General features: G+C 37.1%; 2 protein-coding genes across 2 annotated transcripts; both read right to left on the reverse strand.

Annotated features, from left to right (window-relative positions):
- Window positions 1-907: 907 nt before the first annotated feature.
- On the reverse strand, window positions 908-6840 carry LOC109987833 (myelin and lymphocyte protein). Its single transcript, XM_020639078.3, has 4 exons — window positions 6543-6840; window positions 3906-4073; window positions 3693-3818; window positions 908-3108 (listed from the first exon to the last, which is right to left on the reverse strand). Exons 1-4 carry the CDS (start codon window positions 6633-6635, stop codon window positions 3034-3036), a joined length of 462 nt encoding a protein of 153 aa, XP_020494734.1. The 5' UTR covers window positions 6636-6840; the 3' UTR covers window positions 908-3033.
- Window positions 6841-8576: 1736 nt separating this feature from the next.
- LOC109987832 (myelin and lymphocyte protein) lies at window positions 8577-17886 on the reverse strand. Its single transcript, XM_020639077.3, has 4 exons — window positions 17729-17886; window positions 12116-12280; window positions 10312-10479; window positions 8577-10094 (listed from the first exon to the last, which is right to left on the reverse strand). The coding sequence occupies exons 1-4, from the start codon at window positions 17813-17815 to the stop codon at window positions 10020-10022; spliced, it is 495 nt and encodes a 164-aa protein (XP_020494733.2). The 5' UTR covers window positions 17816-17886; the 3' UTR covers window positions 8577-10019.
- Window positions 17887-23111: the final 5225 nt, after the last annotated feature.

The following is a 23111-nucleotide window of genomic DNA, read 5'->3' on the forward strand; positions in this document are numbered from 1 at the left end:
GTTTAACTGTCTTCTCATACCTGACTGTTAAAGTGAGATTAGAAAAACAATACCATTTTAATGTTGCCATGCTTATTAAAGCTAGCAGCTGATAAGCTTTGCTTTGTACCTCTCTCCACTGTTTGTCCGCCTTTTAGCACATGCAATAAATTAAAAAATCATTAATATATTGACCAATTATTATTACAATTGCTCTGGACTTACTGTCAATAGGCTTTAGGTCACAGTGCAATACATGAACTCCACTTCTGCAGAGGCTTTAAACTGTTGGTTGGAATATCTGGCAGTGATTGAACTACTTTCTTTTTGTCAACACAAACCACCAGTAGCAGTGTCCATGACCTGTTGGAAGAGGTAATGTTGAAATATTGAGACAAATGCTCCAGGTGAGGCTCAAACTCACAAGCTCAGCATTGCTCTACATTGTACTGTCTATCATAAATGAGCTTAATTCTTGTACGCTGTTTGTGTAGTTTTCACTGTAGTTTTAGTTTTGAACCTGGGTCTATATTCATATTTGTTAAGATGTGAATTTTTTAGGGAATTAGTTTAGAAGTGCTTTATTAATATTGCATTGAATACACTTACATTGACTTGAAGAAATGTTCTCCAGTGGCGCAATTTGTTTGCGATGTACTAATTGCAGTTAGAAGTTCCAGCCTCACCTGAAGCAGATTGATAGTCTGACAACAGGTGTCAACTTTACCTTTCCTCTATATCAAGTTCATTGTATAACATGCAAGACTGTGATTTAATATTGACCAGGGAGTATACCCAGATATTCTCTGTTGGCTCTAGATCTACTCAAAAAGTTTTGTAAAAAGTTTTGAATTTTACGACATATAATAACTCATCATAGAATGTTGTATACATATAGCACACATGAAATGAATGTGTTTCACCAAACTTAATCAGAATTCATGCTGTAAGTGGTTCAGACATTTTACTGAAATACAAGTCAACAAGATTTATTGCATCTGTCAACTTTTTTTGCACAAACTGCATAAAGGAAATTTTCTTTTCACCTTAAATCTTTTTCTGTATCCTCGATAATGTTCCACCTTCCTTTGTTACAACAACTATTATTCCCAAATGCAGCTTTGCTTGGTACTGTAGCTATTGTATTCGTGCCAGGACTCTTATCCACTTCAAATATTGAACTAAAAATTTAAATATTTACATACTGTTCCATGTGTGACTGCACTTACCGGTATGCAAGACCAACAATGCTGATGCTTTCAACTGTTCCTACATTAATAACCTTTATCTAATAATGCAGCAAGTAGTAGTACTATATTCCAACAGCAATGTCTACTAAAATAAAGTAGAGTTTTTAATTGGAGATGAATTGTGTCACTGGTTAAGAGAGGAAGTGGTAAACAAAAACAGCAATCAGTTATGTTACATTTATATCTATACAGTTATATCTTTTTTTAATCTTGAGAAGAAAAAGAAAGCAAATGACTTTACACCTGTTTACAGCTGCCTTTCCAATTCTAATACGATTTTAACTCTTTATTTAATTGTGCACTGTAACTTTTAACTCTTTTTAAATTTTTACTTTATTTATTTCAATTAATTTCATTTGAATTATTATTATTATTATTTTTTTATGTTCTGTTTTAATGTTTCTTTTCTTTCCTCTGTCATGATGCTTTTGATGTCTTGTGTAAAGCACTTTGAATTGCCTTGTTGTTGAAATGTGCTATATTAATAAACTTGCCTTGCCTCTGAGAATTCCCTGTGAGAGCTCCTAACTCAGCTTAGAAAATCCTAAAAAAAAAAAAAAAGTCCTTGCTTTGGAATGATTTAGGAACATTCTCAGAGCAACTCTGAGCGAGGAAGAGACAGAAAGTTTGATCTTATTGAGGAGGTGTGGTTGACCCCGTCAGAAGCTGTAATTGGTTGATCCCAAAATTGAAAAAACGTTCTCTTAGGAATAATGGACAAAAAAAGTAACTGGATCTGGACTCGTGATATAATCTAGTCAGACATTGTGTTATTATGAACATGAAATGAATCCCAGAGGATAAACAGGTTTTACACCTTAGGAGCGATCTTAAGGGCTAAGATGCTTAAGATGGACATTCCAGGGCTTTGTGTTGTGGGACCCAACTCAACTGAGTGAGGAGATAAGTATATATCATCATAAACATCATTCTTAGTCTTTTTCAATGGAGTCTGAAGCAGCCCCTTAACTAATCTTAGCATGAAGACCATAGCAAAAGAGAACAGCTGGTTAGCAAACAAGATACAACTCAGTACCTGTAAAGCTCATCAATGGATAGTCTGTATTCTGTTAGTTTAATCGGTGAGAGTTGCCAGACAAGAGGGGAGAATTCCAGGATGTCTGACAGTATTTGTATCTCTTAAGCAAACAATATATAACTGGTTCATTCAAGAGCTTCACATTTAGGCAGGCTACCTTTAATAAGTTAGTCAACATCACCTGAACCTTCATCTTTACTTTGCTTTATTATCCTCACATTTCCATCACCACCATTTTAAAACTCTGACTACTCTCTCTTTTCTTCCAAACTCATTTCTCATCAACATTAACTCAGTCTGCTCTTAACAGAAAATCAGCTCAACATTAAGATTGATATTGTTGTTTTTCTCATTTATTTGATTTTTGAAAAAAATACATTAAGTTGCAACAAAATTTAAAAATTTCTAAATTATGAAATAAATTAATAATAATTAATTAAATATATGATTTGTTTTTTAATGATATACAAGTTTTTAAAAAAGGCAAATCAATTTATTAAAATGAGCTTCTCACTATACAATTAATATTGATTGCATGTCATTTTGTTTTTAACAAATGATATATGAAGGTTACAGTTATTATTTTATTATTTCCATTCTTCAAATGTTTCTACATGGTTTATATAGTATTTCAAATCTTTGAATGAATCTGACTAGAATTCTCGCTCACTCACTCCCACACATTCACACTCACATTCACATTGCGGGGCACACAGGATAAAAACAGTGTTTCTTGGCTGAACAGGTCGCTGTTAGATCGTTGCTTCAGAAGTGTTTCCATCGGATGGAGGAGAGGATGGCGTGGATGAAGTAGAGGAGAAAGGACAAGTAGGCGAATACCTGAGAAACACACACAAACACAAGAACATACACAAAGCACTTAAGAACTTAACTATTGGACACATTACCTTATTTCCTTTCCTGCTAATAGACACATTAAATACCACTCTCCATAGGCCAATAAATATGAATCAAGCAAACTGTTAGCTTAGCTTAGAAGATAGACAGTAATCAAGTGAACAGCTAGCCTAATTCCAAGTCATACCCCTTGGCTACTTTCTGATCTTGCTAGCTTGTCCACTACAGTCTACTTTTTCTTGGCCATGCACAATTCTTCAGTATGTCAATAAAACAAGAAACAAAGTGTTATTAAGTGAGCTTCAAAGGTGCAATAAGTTGGTTTAGTTACCCGTCTAGCTGTTTCTCCCACTTTCCTATCTTTGTGCCTTAAGCTCAACAAGGCCAACAGGGGGGCAAGTTTATACACAAACAGTTTTCTTGCCCCCAGAAATGCAAAGAACATGATGTATTAGGTACTCTTAATTGTTTGAGTGTTGTAAGAGTTTGTTTTAGTTGTTTTTTTAGTACATTTTGTGAACATGAGCATGTATGCGTTTAAATTCCATCCTTAAATCTGTTCTCACCACAGCAGCGATGTCGATCTTGTAGATTTTTAAATTGCCTGCTGTTTTCTTCTGAAAGGTGATGGTAGCCAAAGCCACACCTGCACTGAGGTAGAATATCGCTGCCAAGAAGTGGTAAGCAAAGTCCTGGACACACACACAAATAGACAAAAACATTAAAACAGTGGCTTAGCCAATCACTACCATCTTATGTTTTGCTCTCTCAGGTCTTACAGCAGCAGCCCAGCCAGAGCTGTTCTTATGGCATCCAGCAGCAAAGATGATCAGCCAGAGGAAGGTCATGACGAAGCAGAAGACAGAGACAAACATCACCCAGGCCAAGGGGTTCATTGGGTCCACGTGGGTCGTTGCGACAAGAATCCAAACCAAACCACCAAAAACCTGTAGAAATGGAGATGGAGTGGTAGGGATAACCTCCTTTGTAATTTTCTGTTTCGTCCATTTCTTCTTATCATTGTCTGTCTTTGACAGTAACTTTGGGAAATCTCTGGATCCTCTCTGAAATATGTCGCTTGTGAACATTTTTTCGGCAGGGGAGTTTTCCCATGAGATGTGATATCCTACCTCCATCTAAGTGTTATGACACTCCTGGTTTCTGATCTTTAGACAGTCTCAAGCACCAAGATAATCTGTAAAACTGACATGCATATTTTTCTTACTGCCTATTTGAGCTTGGCCGCAGTCCCTTAGGGATTTAACCATCAGCTTTGACATGGCTTAAAAGAAGTTTGAAGGCAGAGATACAGCTACAGGAAGAAACTAGCCACCTGTGCAGCTTAACAAATATATGAAGTGAGCAGTATGTTCTTAGGATGAAACCCTTGACGATTTGTCTGTGATAAAAGTGACCAGACTAGATCAGAGAGTCAGCTCTTTTTGCTGTTTTGGCTTTCTTCTGTACCATTATTTTTACTGCAACTTGGGATAGTGCTCGACACGTCACCTGTGTTGTTGTAACAACATCCCCTAGAGGCAGGCTGATTAACACAGCATGGATCCAAAACCAATGGCCAAAGAAGTCAATATATTTGAATTTGTGTTTAATGTAAATCTATTTTTCAGTTATATCAAGCCACAATATTAGAGATCATGTCCAAAATTAACAAAAATAAATAAAAAAAATCAACAAAAAGTTATTAAGTAAAAATGGTAAAAACAGCCACATCTCTCTATATGTATATACTTTTCATACACTTCCAAACAGAGTTTGGTTGACATTTTACCACATTACATTAACAAATGTATAAACATTACAAATGTTAACTACATATGAAAAGTCTTAATTAGATTACTGGAATTAGCTCATATTGTGTAACATATTGAGTTATTTTCAGAGGATATACTTGATTTCTATTACATTTAAGTGTGAAAAATCGCATATATAGCCTTTAAGCTGTCAGCAGTGAAAATGATACCACAACATCATTCAAACTAGCTTTTCATCAGTGAACAACTCAAAAGCCAGTTTATGTGATGTTACGTTGCACTTTGTCGCAAATGGAATGGGTAGGCTGCACATTTGTGAAGGCACCATCAATGCTGACCTATATGTGCAGGTTTTGGAGCAACATTTTCTGCCTAATAGACTTCTTCTTTTTCAGTGAGAGCCTTGCTTATTTCAGCAAGACAATATCAAACCACATTCTGGACATAATATTTCAACAGCATGGAGTAAAAGAGTGTAGGGGGGTAAAGTTGATGCCTTCTAGTCTCCATTTAACATCCATCAAAAATGTTTGGAGCATTATAAAGTCTAAAATAGACAAAGGCGGCCCTGAACTGTTAAACAGCTGAAATCATTTAGCGAGAATCCCATTCTACTTTCAAAATAAACTGGTCTCCTTGGCGTCCATAATGCTTACAAAGTGATGCAACAGAGTGGTGAACTTGACTCTGTCCCAACATTACATGTTGCTGGGATCATCAAAAAAAGGAGATGCAGTTGTCCATGCTGGACGAAGTCTCAATGCAACTTACACAAGACTTTACACATTTAAAAGTAATCCAAAACTTATTTTTAAAAAGTCTTCATCCACTTCCTGAGTAAAAACAAGGCGGAAGTGATGTGGAATATACAACGAAACCTTCCCCTTGAAGAATGAAAGTATTCATAAACATCAAAAACACACCTTCCTCAGTGTAGTTATTCTTCCAGTGGTCATTTAAGCAGTTTCTATCTTTTGTCATCATTCAGAGGAGAAGAAGAGTTGGCCGCATTTTTTCTTGGCTTAGTGGCAGGAGACACAATGTGAGTGAAATGTGAGATGTGAAAAGACAGAGCTGCTCCCCCCATGTAAGGAATATGTGTCTTCCTCTGTTTTACCCAAAAATGCATAATTTTCCATCGCACTGTTATTCAAAGCGTTTAAAATTCATCTTAAACATTACGTTGGACAATTTAAAAAAACAATGCTTCTGTTTATTAGAGACCAGCATGTTATTATGTATGAAGTTGTAGCAATTTGTGTAATTTACATTTTATGTAGGAGTTAAAAAGTAACTTAAACACGCACAGTACAGCGAAGCCCTGAAACATTAACGATATTAGTACTGTGTCCACCAATTGCCTTTTATCCCTTACAATGGCTATAATTTATTAATTTGAGTCATTGTGTGACATTTTGAAGAAAGGGTAACCTGATCAACTTTTGAAATATATATCACACCAACAAAATGAGGTTCGTTGTTACCATAAAAGGACATTTTTTTAGTCTTTTAAAATCAGTCAAATCATTTTTTATCAAAGTCAGAAGAACTTGAAAATAAATAAAATCAAAAAATAGTGCAAACAGTGAAAATTCTCATTGTAAAAGAGGTCAACTGTTTCATCCGTTATCTGGGTCCACTCACCAGTTCCGGTATGTAGAATACATCTGGGGCTGTGGTGCAGATCCCCTTTCCGCTGGGCAGGCTCCCCATCGGCTGAGCTGTGGTTGCAGCCATCTCTGCCTGTTCCCTCTCCGGGTTTCGAGTTTGAAGCTACAACCTGCCCTCTCCTGTGAGCTAACGGAGCAGCAGCAGGTGTTACTGCCTCTTATAGCTCAGCTTAGGTAACAGACAAACCCGTTCTGCTATCCCTACCCACAACAACTCCTTGAACCGGACACACCCTCCATCCTTCGGTACCTGAGGCTACCTGTGTGAGCTGGTGACCTGTGAAGAGATTTTCAAACCACCAGAAGAGGAATTTCTCTTCCCTTTGGCTAAAGTTAAACCTGTGCAGTGGAACTATCTTCCTTGTTGCAGCTGGGTAAATAAACGACTCACTGAGTTTTAGATTGTGCTAACTTTAAGCCCCCTTTGTTGTGTTAGCTGAGTGCCTGCAGCCTCTATTTATACTCCACACAAGGGCTATAAATAAAGATAGGCTTCATGGGTTAAAACATTTTACTTCAACCACTTCAACCTTTCTGATACTTAAGCAGATCCATGCAACTTGATATATTATTTCTGTTTCTTCGTTATTGCTATTAGATTGAAACTTTATTTTGTTTTTTAATTAATCACCAAAAGAACAGGATATTTCCTTTAGGAGTTGATATGTGTACTTTAAATATTGCATGCTTGTGACACAAAACAACATTTTAAGACAATTGAGATAATTGTATCTGTGATTTAAATAATGCAGCATATGTAATTGTGACATTTGCACGCCTAGTATTGTTGAACTAAAGTTACACTGTTGTGATTGAACAGATTAATGTTTCATAACACTGGTTTCAATTACAAGAAGCCACCATAATCAAGTCAAGCTGTGATGTGTTTCTCTGGGGGGGGGGGGGGGGGGGGGGGGGGGGGGTAATAAAAGATCTTCAGTTTGTTAGGATTAAAAATTAAAAAAAACTTTTAAAAGTACAGTTGTAATACAAATGTGTAAGGATCACTGTAAAACCTGGACGTAGTCTCATAGACGTTACTCAATGTTTTCTGAAGACAGACTTTTGAAGCCCATCAATGGCAGTCTCCATACTGTAAATGCCAGCAACAGGGAAGCAGTCCGTATCAGCAAAGTCTCCAGAGAGAAAAGGAGGAGGCCAGGTCAGAATCAGACAGAGGGTTGGAAAGACAGACGCAGTGCAGACAGACAGGAGAGGGGGTAACAACACGCAGAGTCACAGAACCACAGCTCAGTGTATGATACACTCGCACTGACATATCACTGCTTAGAAACACTAACAGCCCGGGAGACGAGTAGAGAGTTTGTATATATTTTTACAAGTGTTTTAATCCGTGTTTGTATCCCTAATTTTTTTTACATTATAGCATATAAGCCTAATAGTCTTTCTGCTTCCGTGTTGCGCTCATTAAGATCTCATCCTGATTAGCAGTTATTGAATACAGTTATTGAGAGAGGCAGGTCAGGGTTGGACAGAACGTGCACGGGTTCAGGTTGGTTCAGGCTGGAATTTTTGGGCCCGAACCATGCTTTAGTACTTATGGCTTTTTTGGAGTAAACCCCAAGTGGACACTTCAAGAACTGCAGTTTGTTGCACTTCTGCATTGGCTTCATTTTTCAATACAGGAGGTTCCCGCTTGGTAAGAATACAGTCAAAATACATATCTTAAAGTTTTAGAATTTGTCTTATCAAGTTTTTCTTTGAGATCATTAAGAATGAAAAACAAATAAGATGTAAAATAAAGAGAATCTCAAACAGGGTGACTGTTACCCAATGATTTGGTAGAATAACTTGCTCATACTGTCATATAATCTTACATTGGGACAAAAAGTAATTGTGAAATTGAGTGTTTTTAAAGCAAGTATTGTGTGCTCTAAAGTTAGTGTGATCCGATGACATTTTTATCGAAATGTGTTGATATTCTTCACTCGACTACCTGTTTCCTTTTAAATTAAAAAGGACTGAAATAAACAGAAAAGTCACAATGTTTGAAGGTACTATTCATTTATTGCATATCAGAGATTTTAAAAAAATACCTGGAAATTGAAATTGTTTAATATTTACATCATTGGATTTCTTTGGAAGATCTCATGTATATGCAAACAATAAATCACATGGAAGAGCCTTTCATATCACCCAGAACCTTTCAAAAAAGAAAAATAAATATCATAGCTATTGTATTAAAATCGAATGAAAAGCCGTATCAAGTGTTATACATTCTCTGCTAATGAATATATATGTATTTATTTTCTTTATTATAAGCATAGTGAACAAATGTAGGAAATTAAGAGCTGCTTCATAACTATATTCTGAGTCTTCAGGTTTTGTTTTCTTGAATGGAACAAGCCTCCTGTAATTTAGTAACACGTTGTTGCACTGCTCACACCACTAATGAATGTCTTTGATACTTTAAGTGAACGTTAAGATGAAGTGAGTCTGATTTACCTCCATGTGGGTTTGAGAGTTTAATAGAAAAATGTTAAGGCAGACTAATTACCTTGAATTTAGATTCATGAGATGTTTACATGTTTTTCTCAACATTGCATGTGAGCTGTTATAGATAGTTTTAAGGAGAGCCTCAAAGTGTGTAAATGTTGAGGAGGATGTTTCAGCCTCTACTTAATAAATAAAAAAACATGTAATCAGTTATTCACATCTTTACAGAATTACTATTCTAAATCGTTGACCTAACCCTTGATTCAAAACTTAAAAGGCCAGTTTATAAAATTGCCTTAAACCTTTTCACTTACCCACTTTGCTCTCTAACCATGTCAATAGTTTGTTTAACATGTTTCATGTCCTGAAACAAAACGTCTTCAAATTTTGGTTGGTTGTGGATACCTATCAACACTTTTAAACAACTTAATTCAAAATATACTTTGCACCTCAATTCGAAGTTTTAACAGTATGTTTATGAAGAATCATTTTTATGATGATGATGATGATGCTGCTGAACTAACCCTTAGAGAGCTTTCTGTTATTCAGGAAAAAAAACTATTCAGTTGAAGATTTTGGTTTGTCCTCAAACATTTGTTCAAAAATATCATGTGTAGAACCTGGACCATAATATTTGACTCAGTCTGACATTTAACTATATTTACACAACATGTAATCCTGACAAACTTTAACATCAACATATACTTTAATCTGCATCTATACTGATTAAACTGTGAGAGGGTAAGCAGTGGGGTAATAATGGGTAAGCCTGCCTGGCAATGGAGAGCAATAAAAAAAGTTAGACTTATCAATAACCTTCTTGTTGTCCACTCGTTTATTCAGTCGATGTTTAGGTCCGAGGCACAAAAAGTTATTCTTAAGGCCATGCTAATACGAAAAAATAAAGACAATTAGAAAGGGCCATTCTGTGTTTAGTCCAATAAAAGATCCGCTGATGATGTGGGGTCCTCTCTTCTTCCTGTTCCTTTTTGTGTTAAGCGCTCTTCCATCGGATGGCGGAGAAAATGGCATGGAGGAAGTAGAGAAGAGTGGCGAAAGAGCACATCACCTAAAACACACACACACGCACACATACACACACACACAGATACACACCCTCATCTTACTACCTCGAGTTGACAGTTGTTGTTGTGTGTTTGTGTGTGTGTGTGTGTGTGTGTGCGTGTGCGTGTGCGTGTGCGTGTGTGTGTGTGTGTGTGTGTGTGTGTGTGTGTGTGTGTGTGTGTGTGTGTGTGTGTGTGTGTGTGTGTGTCTGTTTAACATACCACTGCTGCAATATCCAGCCGGTAGTTCTTGAGAATTTCAGCAAATGCTGGATTTGGAGTTGTGGTATCTATGGCGCTCACAAAATTCCCTTTCGAAACGGTGAGAAAGGCCAAAATCACCAACGCACTCAGGTAGAAAACTGCCGCCACAAAATGAAAACCAACATCCTGCAGGGAGAGAGAGAAAGATAAAGAAAGGGTCAGAAAGATGAAAGGCAAGAGGGAGGAAAAAGATGACAAACAGAAGAGGGGAGTAAGAAAACAAAGGTGCACTGGAGAGAGAAAGGAGGGGAGCCGAAAGGATGTGAAATACAAAATAGTGGCAGCAACTATAAGATCTGAGAGAGAGGTAAAGGAAAAGAAAAGGTGTTTTTCCAGGTACTTTCTGAGAGTCTCCTTGCCAGTTGTAAACTAGTTAATGTGGTAACCAATAGCAACCATAATACCTGGTTTCGAATGTGTCCTTAAAATGATTTATTATAAATTATTTAACACCTGGCAAAATATCCACATTCTACTTATATTTAAATTAAAGCATGACTGAGGCACACAAAAGCTGCTCTTCTATGTTGTAGTTGTAGTCACGGTTACTGTATTGTGAATACTCATTTTATAGCCTTTCACTTGTATACTGTAATATTTCCTTGTAAACGATATGTATTTCACATATTGCTTTTGGACATACTTTAAAATGTCCTATTCTGTTAAGGTGTACTATGTAGCATGTAAGAAGGGTTTTTTTAAAAGCATGTGTGTTAAGCTTCAGGTGACACTTTAAACTAGGCATATTTATCCCTTGAAACTCTGAACTTTTAACTGATGGATGCCTGATTAGAGACAGAGTATAATGTCTTTCTGTTGGATAGTTAGGCGAGGAGATATATACCAGTCTTTTATCTGAGACACAGTTAGCTTAGCTTTCCAGATTCCTTGAAACAGGGGAGCACATCTAGACGGGCCTGTACGACAGTAACAAACCTCTGAAGCTAAATAATTTACAAGTTACATTCATTAATTTTATTTGAATAAATACTGCAATTCAATAATGAAAAATGTTTAAAGGGGACATGTTATGAAAAATCCACTTGACAGTGTTTTTGAACATATATTTGGGTAACCTGAGTGTCTACTGACCCACAAAATATGAAATAAATCCATCCAGTCCTTTGTTTGTATTCTGCAAAAGTCTTACAACACAGAAAAGTGCTCCGTTTAAAATTTGCTCAGCTTGTGATGACACAAGATTCTGGTAAAGAAATCCCCTCCCCTCCCCTGGTATCTCCACCCATGGACTCCACCCCCAGCCTCGAACAAAACTTTTGTGCAGGTCTGCCATTTTTATTCTCGCTACAGAGGAGTGATGTCTACCAGGAAAACTCAGGGGGGGCTCATTGCATTTGAAGAGACACACACACCAAAACGGAGCGTTCTGAGAGCGTTGGTTTGTACAGGGTCACAAACCTCCTCTGGTGCTTGATTTATGTTATATTTTGACCAAAGCACGCAGCACAGACATTTCATTTAGACAACAGGGGACTGTTTGAAAAGGTGGAAAAGGGGTATAATATTTCCTCTTTAATAGTAAGGTTACGGGCCAGTTGTATCTTTTGATACTGACCAACTTTTGTATTCATGAATTTAGAGGTGTTTTTATACAGATATTGGAATTGTTAGATAAAGCCAGCTTAGATGCTTTACCCTCATTAAAGTCTTGAAACAATCTTTGACTATCTAATAGGTATGTTGACACAGTTGTCTGTATACATGTGTATTAGCCAAATGGCATGTGGAGGGAATGTCTCACCAGGGAGGGCCAGATGCTGCTCCGATTGCCGCCAAAGAGGAAAATGAAGAACCAGAGCGTCGTCAGTACAAAGCAGAAGACAGACACGAACATCACCCAGCCCAAAGGGTTTTCTGGAATGACACGATTCGATGCCACCAGCATCCACACCAAACCTCCGAAAACCTGCAGGGTCACACAGGAGAGGAAGGGGTGAGTAAAAATGAAATGTACAGTATACCGCCCACAACCTTTACATTTATCATGTCTTCAGTTTCCAGAAGCCCTTTTGGTGGTGTTCTTACATTTCTGAAGTATCAGACAAGATTTTACCCACCTTCATTTGATCAATTACAACTCTGCATCTTTAAACCAACATAATGCATTTTTGTCTTACATATTCTGAGAATACAAGGTGCTTGTTAACAAATCTCTTATGGTTTATTATAATTACAAAAGTATTTTGCTTTGTCTTTCTAGACATTTTTCTTAGATAATTCTCTATTAATAACCACTCAAAATATATATTTTTATATTCCATTTTAATTAAGCTGATGGACTAATCTCGTTATGCAAGTTGACCTGTTGTGGTTGCCGAACTCATCCCTGTTTTTTGGGATAGAAAGAAAAACAAAACAAGAATAACGTTTCTTCCAGTACTTCTTTAGAAAATTGGTGATATACACCTTTTAATAGGGGTTGGGCCTAAACACACACCCATGCTTGCACCCACGGTGCACACCTTGGGTGTGCACTATCTTGCTCTCCTCCTTTGACAAACATTCTTTGGTATTTAACAAGACAATGAAACTCCAGCATTTGCTCAATGATAAGAGGCACTTTGATATGCTAAAGAACTGTGATAGGAAAACCCATTAAGTGTCCTTTACTTTTCATTGTGCAATAACACATTCTCATTGGTGTTGGTTACAGATTTTGACATGTTGACTAAAGCCTGCTTTCTGCTGATGACTATTTTGATGAGGTCAAAAAGCTCTAGCAACACTTGTAGTACAACTTTATTAACAAATTAGACCGACGTGTTTCAGCTTGTTTGCTTTGATGGCATTTACACTGTCAAGGCATACTGAGACACTTCAATAAAATACATTTCAGATGTTATTATCAACTGTGCTTTTTCCTACTCTGACAAGTGGAAATATCTGCTGGGGAAACGGCCTAATGCGCTTTGATATGTTTCCAGTTGGGCAGATCATTAAGGTGCTCATTCAATTACTAATTATCTCTTTAGTATCAAGAGTGTATCAGGGGTGCAGGAGAATGGATTGGAGACACATTCAGATCAAACAAGCATCTCACAGGTGGAGAAGGCATTTCATATAACTGCAGCAGCAAACACTACGGGTTAGCATGAAGAGAATATAACTAACCTCACAGCTGATTCTGGTTGAAGGAAAGTTTGTAAAATGATTCTGTGAACCAAAAAACTAAACTGTACTTGCAAAAAGTGTTTGTTGAAGAGTTATTCTACTCATTTTTAGTTAGTGTTGATTGTTTCAAAAAACCAGGTTTCGTTCAGCTGTGCAAACACAGGAAGCACTGACTATTAAAGATAGCCACCGTGCCTTTTTATTCCAGGAACCAACATTAACTCTGACCACATATAAGAAGTCCACCACACCCTGAATGAAACAATACACCTGCAGGTACTTCAAATATTTCTTGATGATTGATTATTTTATTTGAGCCCATGAACTCTTACATTCCTTCTAAGCAACAACACATTTTACGTATCACTTGTTCCAGACATTAAAGCTCTTCACACACAAGATATCAGGATGCACTTATTGTCATTAAGAGAAAATGTCTAGACGCTTTAAGTTCTGTGAGTTTTGACAAAGACTGTCTATATTATATGACGAGTTAAAAGACACAAAGCAAGAGAAAAAACTTCTTCTTTCCAATACAATCAGTTTTCTCATGTGCCTCATGTTAAAATGCTGCTACAGTTACCTGATATTGATTTAAAATACATGTTTTTATCTATTTTATATTCATCTTGTAAAGCACTTTGTAACACTGTTTTGACAATTGCTATATTAATAAAGTTTATTAATATAAAAACTTTTAACTTGTTAAACGACATTCAATGAAAGGATAAGAGACAATCTGCTGTTTCAGGTGACCTAGATCTTGAAAATGTTTACTCCAGGAACAATTCTAAATAACTAATTAAGAAAAACATGTTTTTAATAATGCTTCATACCCTAAGAAAGAACCATACTTACAATACTGTACTTTAGATTGCTCTTAAACTGAGAAAAAAGGGCCGCCTATAAGTTACAAGTTGCCCTTCAGTCACCTCACCCCTGCAGGTCAAAGGGGATATCACATTAATTGAATAACAGTTCAAATGTAGCTACCTCATACTTTTAGTCTTTACTTTTATGTACTTTATGTATTTTAAGTTCCCTCATGTGCATTACTCTTTCTTTAAATTTTGACCTTTGTGAGAAAACCACATCATCATCATTCAAATCCAGACTCAGATAGAAAATCTCAGATATTTTGATGCAGAGGTTAAAAAAGCATACAACAGTTACCATGGAAACACTGCACCACCCATGCAAACATTATTTTCAACTTTTACATACAGAAAATATTGAGAAAGCCTTAGCTCTACAACTCAACAACCAGACGTATCCATCTGTATATCTGAGAAACATTACTCAATCAAACTATTTCCATTGAATTAACAACCGTTAACTTGAATCATTCAAACATGAGTGACAGCAAGACATATGAATGTCTGGAATCCTCATAAACCAATCCTACTGCATAATCCATTTCTTACTGATTCATATGTACACTGCAACTGACCTTTTAGAACAGGGATGTCTAACATACGGCCCGACAGCAGGTTTCAAACGAGACGTTTTGGGAAGGGGGAAATGTATTGAAAAATATTTATTTTAATATTTTTTTAATTTTAATTTTAATATTTATATTTATTTATAAATTAAATATTTTCCCCGAATTTTATTAAAAACCTTTGTATAATGAGCAACGTAAAGGTTGACATCATGATACGAAAAGTTATTAAATGGGGCACTTTGAACTATCTTCTCAGCAGGGAGTATCATAAAAGTGGCCAAGCGCACAAGCTGCTCCTGCATTACGCTAATCAGCAAACAGGCTGAACACCTTAGAGAGGTGACACAGAATGCAGGTTTTCAAAGAGCGATATATATATTTAGTTTTATTTGCTCACAAGTTGCCAGAATTGTATCAGAGACACGGGACTTAACGACAGGCACACCGCTGCACTGCGCGCGCATCCTGATGGTCTCCAGTTCTGTGCACACTTCTTTCCAGTTTCTCCTGTCTTGACTGATGTAAAACAAAAGTTTGGCAGATAATAACAAAGCTTCCTATGGAGTGAGCCACAAAGAGCAGCTCGTGCAAATAAAAAAAAATCCTCTCCGCCATGCGTAATTGCCCAGACCGTCTCCACACAGTGGGTTGTGGACACCGGCGTTGAGCCTGATGCATCTCCCGACTTATTTTACCTCTGGTTATTGTAAAAACAGTAAATTAAAATGAATATTAACTGATTTTTAATTACAGATGGTTCATTTTTAGGTCACCCAGAGGTGGATGTGTTGTGTTGATCACCTAAAAGTTTCAGCCCGACATCACTTCTAAATGCAGTAGACTGCTGTTGCGCCTTTATCACCAGCTTTCATCAGAACGTAAAAATCTAACCTTGAACAGCAATATTAAAACATAATATAATAATCTCAAACAAAACATAATTATTGATGTTTTCTTCTGTAATGTGGTACATTTAAATATTTCCATGTGCCAACATGCAGTTTGCAATGACAGAGTTTACCCCTTAATGTGGACCCCCACTGGATGTCTCATTTGAACAAATCCGGCCCCCGGCCCAACCCAATAGTAATTTGACACCCCTGTTTTAGAAGGTAAATGGATTGATAATGAGTAGGAGCATTATTTTGAAACTACAAAGACGGCTGTGGCTCAGTTGGTAGAGTCGTCGTATGAATGGATTAGTGTTGTACTTACTCTCTGATGTACGTCTTTTTGTTGGTCTGATCTTCACAGCCGCCTTTCGCCCCAAAAAAACAGTGCTTATTGGTAACTTAAGGTGAACCTGTACATTTCCATTCCTGAACAGAAGCTTGTTTTGCGGAAAGGTTTGTTGGCATGGAGCCAGAAAAAAGATCCAAGACAGCAAGTAAATGACGCGAGATGATGGTTGGTTTAGATTTACACCTCAATCTGCAACCAAAGCTTTTTTTCTGCCTGTGTCACACAGATTTAATCTTGAATTCCCCTACCCAGAAACTGCAGATAGTTTCTGGATGATTCACCAAACAGGAGCACAAATCCTCAATGACCTAAACAATGGAAGTTTGTCAGTTTTTTACCTTAACAAAGTGAGCACTCTGAATTTGATACATAAGGAAAATGGATAATTGGATTGTGTTGAAAGGAATTTTGCTCTCAGTTTCTATGAAAATTGCAAACAACCTGTGAAGAATTTACCGTAGAAATAACTGGGAAACATAAAAGATCTTCAAAGATAAATTTAGGGTTTTGGTGCCATGATGCGCCAACAGGAGCGCTGACCAACTGCTCATTTGCATTCATGTTAATTGAGATAAGAAACATCTCAAGCAAACTTGGGAGCACGTTTGTATTTTGTTACCTCAGATAACCCAGATATATATATTTAAAAAAAACACATCCATGTGTTCAGCAGACTAGAAATGATGCTCACAGTAGCATCATTTAGCCAAGAGCAGCTTCGTTTAGACTACTAGACTAGATAAAAGTACTTATATTGTTACATTTCAGCTTCCTCTTTTCACTTCCTCCACTGTCCAAGCTGTTTCTCAGCAGCTAAGAGCAAATGTGCATTTAAGTGTGGGTTTGTGTCTCACACACAACATGGCCGCAACGCTTGTAAATTTCAAGGACGGTAAAATAAATGCTTAATGCTTTTTTTTTTTTTTTCTTCAATTTTGTATTTCAGAGTAAAATTTTGCAAGTTACATGTGTTGAAGTTTCTGTTTTCCTGTTGCTATGGCAACTTATTTGTCAACCTGAAATAAGGTGTGTCATGGGAACCAACTGCCCCTTCATTAGGATGATAAGACTCAATATCACAGATCGAGTTGAGTTGAAGCAGTTGAATTAGTAGGAAGATTGGAACATAAACTTTTAATATAAAGATGTCCAAATATATACTTAAATATATAAACATGGAGAGCTGCAACCATTGAGACCAGACCAAACATTTCTTCTCCTCTCATCATACTCTTTCTCTATTTGCTCCACAAATCCAACACTAGCCTATTTACATAACACAACATGTCTGAGGTTTATCGAAAACAGATATTTTTCCTCCAAATTATAAATGATGAGCTAGTGTCAAGGAAACAAGGTCATAATCTGCATGATGCTGACTTAAAGAAGTGCTCAAGAAGGTAACAGTCAAAGAAAGTTCTTATCTTAGGCAACGACACACATGGGTAAGCAGAGTAAAGATGGAGAGCTCCAAACCAGGACTTCAAGGAGTAGTGCTTTAAACATTAAAGAGGGGAAGATTCTTAAAAAAAGGAAATTAATATATAAGAAACTTACAAACTCTGGGATGTAGAAAATGTCAGGAATAGAGACGAAGATCCTGCCGCCTGAAGGCAGAGCGTCAGCCCCAGTGTTGGAAGCCATAGTCCAAAATACAGTGTGTGTATGTGTGTGTGAACTAAAATGGAAATAAATTTGTATCCTGTTTTAATCTGCTTTTTAAAGGCAGTCCTTCTCTCCCTCCTCCCGCACCTCCCTCTAAGGATCCTCCACCTACCCATCTATTCCTCTGCTCGAAACTATACCAGTTTGACAGGTGCCTTTCAGCTTTGTTTGTGAATGTTTCTGTTCTCCATTCTATATGTGTGTGTGGGGGGGTATGTGTGTTTTTTCTGAATGTGCAGTTTTAATGTGTTTGAGTTTGCCCTTGTGTTTTTAGTGTTTGTGTGTGTCCCTTTCAATGACAAACTTGTTTACATAGACACACACAAAGTGATTGTGAGCCAACTAATGCAGCTTTTATGTGGGATGTAAAAGTATTCATTAACTATGACCATGTTAGCCAAAAGAAAAAGATCCTGTAACTTGATCTGTACCCCTTCTATGTCTACTTCCATTACATCTAGTTTCATATCTAGTTTGGTACTATATTTTCATGTATTTTAAAGTTTTAAAGTTCACCACCAAACTGAGGTGCTATCTGTGTTTTTAGGCTCAGTTTTTTCTTCTCTTTAACATTTTTGATGAGTTGTGCAGAGTGATAAATGCAATATTTAGATAATTTACCAAAATTATAGTAATACTAGATCTAAATCACTCAACTGGATACATTTTTCTTCATCTTGATCATTTTTTAGATACTTAAAGGGATACTTCACCCGTTGAAACATGAATCTGTATTGACATTGGGTCATACATGTAGTAGAAATGTGAAATACATTTTGAAGTTGGTGCCTTCTTGGCCGAGAAAAGGCAGAAAGTGTCTTTTTGGCTCATGTGGATGAAAGACACCAAATCCCAGAATGCACAGCACCGCAGGCCACTCCTATTAAGGTCCTCTAGTTCAGAATCAGAATCAGAAATACTTTATTAATCCCAGAGGGAAATTCAATCGTTACAATTTCTCCAAAATATAAAATAGAGCAGTAGAAATATAGAAATAAAAACATTTACAGACATATTTACTTCAACACATGAGGCCATTTCCTCAACTGATTCTGAGATTTCTTCCAGAATTGATCTTGGAAATTCCTGGCAGAAAACAGACTCTATGTCTGTGTCTATAGGCAAACAGTGAGAGCACCGACACTACCAGTCCGCCCCAGCTCGAGCCGGCCCGGGCTCCTCGTCGGACGATATGGCGGTAGTTAAGTTTCGATTCTGGGAGTGAGTTCCCACCCACTGATCTGTGATTGGTCTGTAGCTTCAGTGGTCGAAAATATGAGGAACTAGCGTTGTAGTTTCACCACGATAACCGCAACAGCTTCCAGTGATGCAAAAATCGTCATTTTGCATCAGTGGAAGCTCCTTTTCAGACTTAGAAATACAAAGATTTCTCATCTCAGGGGAAAATGAGGGCGGGATGCACGACCATTCAAAAATACTACCAGGTTTCTAATGATACAAAGCTTAATGCAAATGGCTGAAGTATCCCTTTAATTTCTTCTATAACATGACATTATGTTGGCTTCCGTTAGAGGACTCAATTCATCTTAACACATGCTTAATGTATCGCTGGATACTTGTGTATTAAACCATGCGGTTTACATAATTGAAAATTGAAGTACATAAAATCAGCTTGTTCAGTGGATCATGCTTTATTAAACTGATTGTTTCCTGTGGGTAACATTCGGATATCTGAGCACTGTATTACACTACTGTGATAAGGTCAAATTAAATCAAATGACTTCTGAGCCTAACATTTTTAAGTCCTCATCAGCTAAACTGAAGCCTCAGTTTATGGGTTATTTTAATACTGTTTCCAATTTTTTGTTGTATGGAAACCCTCCAAACTACATTCCTGCAAAGTTAACTTCAAGGCCAAAGTAAATGGATGGAGAGAGAGAGAGGGACGGTCAGTGTGGTTTGTTAATGTAAAGGGCACTTGCAGGTGAGCAACAAAGACTGATGGATCAGGACAGCCTAGGAGCCTGGGGAATGTCACACAGAGACATTCATATAGATGAATGGGGTTTAGAATTAAACAAGAGAACAAGCAAAGAGCAAACACAGTGAAAGAGAGAGGCTAGGAGTGGCTAGAATAAAATACATTGCCAGTTACACTGAGCTTTCCTAAAGCTATTTAAACCAGCAGAGACATGTTGTAACAGATTATTAGTCATGTTTTAGGTAAATTCCATCAAAGGAAAAACCCACAGGTGCCTCCCATAAACTCCCTAACAGCATGAACTGAGTAGCTAACGTCAACAAATGGTTGTCAACCACCACAACAAAGAGCATGAATATTTGTATTGTGTCAGCTGACAAACCTTCTCTTGATTGCTCACTTATAGAATTGTAGCTAACATGATCCATGATCATAAATGATCAGCTCTGGATTAACTATGTGTAAGAAAACGGTGTTGATCTCAGGAAACAACAAACAAAGAACCTCAGACGTCCTTAAAAACACAATGCTATACCCTTCAACTAATAAACTAACAAAGTATGCTAGCCAGCTTTAGAGGTACTGGTCAATGTATCTTTACTTAAATTTAAAAGAAAAATATGAGGGTCACATCATATATTAGAAAAGTCATTAAGTTTAATATTTTTAAGTATAAATTAATATGACATTTTGTTCATTTGTTGTCCTACAGCCAAACACAATGTGCTGGTTTCCAGGCTGAGGGATTAAAACTCAGCACAATATACAAAACCTATTGTTCAGGATGACTGAACCAAGTATGTGCAGGGGGTACTGTGACATCATCTTCTCAAGAATATTCTGCTAATGTAATTTCAGTATCTGGTTTTTACTTTCAAGCTATATACACCATTAGTCACCATTCACAAAGGTACTATGAATCATGTTTTTTGTTCTGCACTTATCCAGCTAAAGTTACCGGTTACTTGTGAAATGTATTTTATCATTTGTGCTAACAATGCACTTAGCTAAGAAGCCTTTTCAAAAGGCACACAGACTTTTAATTTTGTCCAGTTAGTCATCTGGTTAAGAGTAGCTTTCACGCTCTACAAGGGGAGTGTTTGGGTTGGACACTTTGTTTTGGAGATGCCGACACACCCTGAGTCAACCTATACATCAGATGGCCACTCTTAAGGTCAATGAAGTGTGTTTGGCAACCCAACTGTGTTACAACAAAGCTAAAGGTCAGTAACACCAGTAAATCTATATAGAGTCAACCTGACATGATTACTGAGAGATCTCATAAAAGCTCTACAATTTTCTCTCAAACACTTGGAATCAAGAGAAGGAAAGAGACGGTGCTGTTTCAGTTTTGTGGAAGTTGCTACACGTGTTAAAATAGTCCCATTATTGGGAAAATACAAATTCAAGGTTGCCCAGGGAGAATATCTTCAAATTTTGCATAAACATCCACATGATCTGAATAGATTTTGGTTGTCAAAGATAATTCACTCTGACCTATTAATGACCATTTTGGATCATAACTGAATAATCTGTACAAAGATTATGACACAACTTCATTAAAGTTCAAATAGGATCAAATGACAAAGTTACAACATATTTTAGGCAAACGTTTCTCAAAAATAAGATATCTCAGAAATACATGGATGGAAATGTATTATATTTGGTATATTTTATCTTGCAAAGCGAATGATTCTATCTGCTTTAGATGTTTATAATTGTGCAGTGAACAGTCCTGCTTAATGTATGCCTATAGTATCATTGTATTGAGGTAAGGTAAATATATATTGATCATAACAAGAATATTATATACATAACCCCCATCCATTGTGTTTGTGAGGAAATAATAAACTTGACTGAATATCTACTACTGCAACAGAGTTATTCTTGAAAACCGAGCAACAACCTCCTCCTGCACTTCCGTTATCACTCCTCCAGTATTCATCCAAAGGCCTTCTGATGTGGTTTAGTCTCATGACTAGTATTATTCACGTGTCTCCAAAAGATGTTCTCTTCACAAATTTACAGCTAGATTTTCAAGTTCTAAAGTCAACATATAGTCTACACAGTCTATGTACACATAGAGCAGACACAAAGAAGATTATCATAACATTATGCATTTATACCAAGCAGCAACTTTCAGTGTTGAAAAATGAATGTAATGGGGAAGTGCACAAACCTGCAGTCCATCAAGTGTCCACTTGACTGCAGAAGCCCCAGAAGTCACATACACACCCATTCAAAAATGCCCGTTTTAACAGCAGAAATTACCTTGTTAACAGTCTGGTTCAAAGACAAAATTGGTCTGAATTGCTCATGTCTTTATTGGCACACACTGTGAGGGGGAATAATATTCTTGTAGCTCATCAGTTTTGAGTTTATGATAAAGACTTATTTATATTTAGGTGCTTGGCTGACCTGACTGACGGACAGCGTGGTGTAGCTGTTTGTCAGGAGGCTCAAGACCTGCCTCAGCTCCAGCTCTTTGCCTGTTGTTAGGTTGACTGAAAGTTAGGATGAGACAGCATTTTCAGCATGGCCACCGCCATTGACAGGCTTCCAAATCCCCCTTTAGTAACCAATGAGTGACGTCACCATGTTCGTTTACAGTCTATGGTTTATACCAGATAGCTACTTATTTGTTCCTCTACTATTTAGTTGTTGGCAGTTAGTATACAAATGGATTCAAAACAGTAAAGGTGGGAGCCACAGAACCAAAACAATGAGCTGAAAGCTGCTATGAAGGGCTGAGGGGACACTAGACAAGAGTCATTACTATTCTGGGTTTGTTACTTGTAGCAGCCCTTACATAAACCACATTTTGATGATCCATCATTAATAAAGAAATATTAATAAGTGAAGCTTTAATTTAAACACCCCTTGATCTTCACTGGAGTATAGCATGGAGAGTACATTTTCTACACCCCTTGTCCTTTAGACAACACATATAGATAGACAACACACTCAATCAGTCTTCAACTTCAAAAACTTCTCACAGGGAGGGTTCAATTTTCAGTTCATATTGTGTTCCTCATCGATATACTTTAAAGAGTGCATTTATTCATACGGTGGGATAGTAAACGTCTCATTTTATCTTCTCATATAAATGTTAATTTATCTTGACACAACCACCAGATACTCCCACACAGACACAGGGTTACACTTGCCAGGCAGCTAAGTTGTGTTTGGCCAGTATTAAGAGAGACACGCCTTAGACTAGCTCCTCCACTATGGCTCTGACTATAATGGCTCTACTTGTTAGCGTCTTGTGTAGTTACACAGTGTCAGCATATATGAACAATGCTGAAGAATGTACCAATGCTTGTGTCCTGA

Source organism: Labrus bergylta, chromosome 10 (genome assembly GCF_963930695.1).
Source record: "Labrus bergylta chromosome 10, fLabBer1.1, whole genome shotgun sequence".
NCBI classification, from domain to species: Eukaryota; Metazoa; Chordata; class Actinopteri; order Labriformes; family Labridae; genus Labrus; species Labrus bergylta.

Bases quoted from the DNA above. Each gene is read 5' to 3' on its own strand.
- LOC109987833 (XM_020639078.3), bottom strand. From the start codon at position 6,635: ATGGCTGCAACCACAGCTCAGCCGATGGGGAGCCTGCCCAGCGGAAAG. The intron at 4,074-6,542 runs GTGAGTGGACCC...CCATTTCTACAG, and splicing joins TATTCTACATACCGGAACTG to GTTTTTGGTGGTTTGGTTTG. The intron at 3,819-3,905 runs GTAAGACCTGAG...GTGTGTGTCCAG, and splicing joins GCTCTGGCTGGGCTGCTGCT to GACTTTGCTTACCACTTCTT.
- LOC109987832 (XM_020639077.3), bottom strand. From the start codon at position 17,815: ATGGCTTCCAACACTGGGGCTGACGCTCTGCCTTCAGGCGGCAGGATC. The intron at 12,281-17,728 runs GTAAGTTTCTTA...GTGACCCTGCAG, and splicing joins TTTTCTACATCCCAGAGTTT to GTTTTCGGAGGTTTGGTGTG. The intron at 10,095-10,311 runs GTATGTTAAACA...TGTGTGTTTTAG, and splicing joins GGCTGGATATTGCAGCAGTG to GTGATGTGCTCTTTCGCCAC.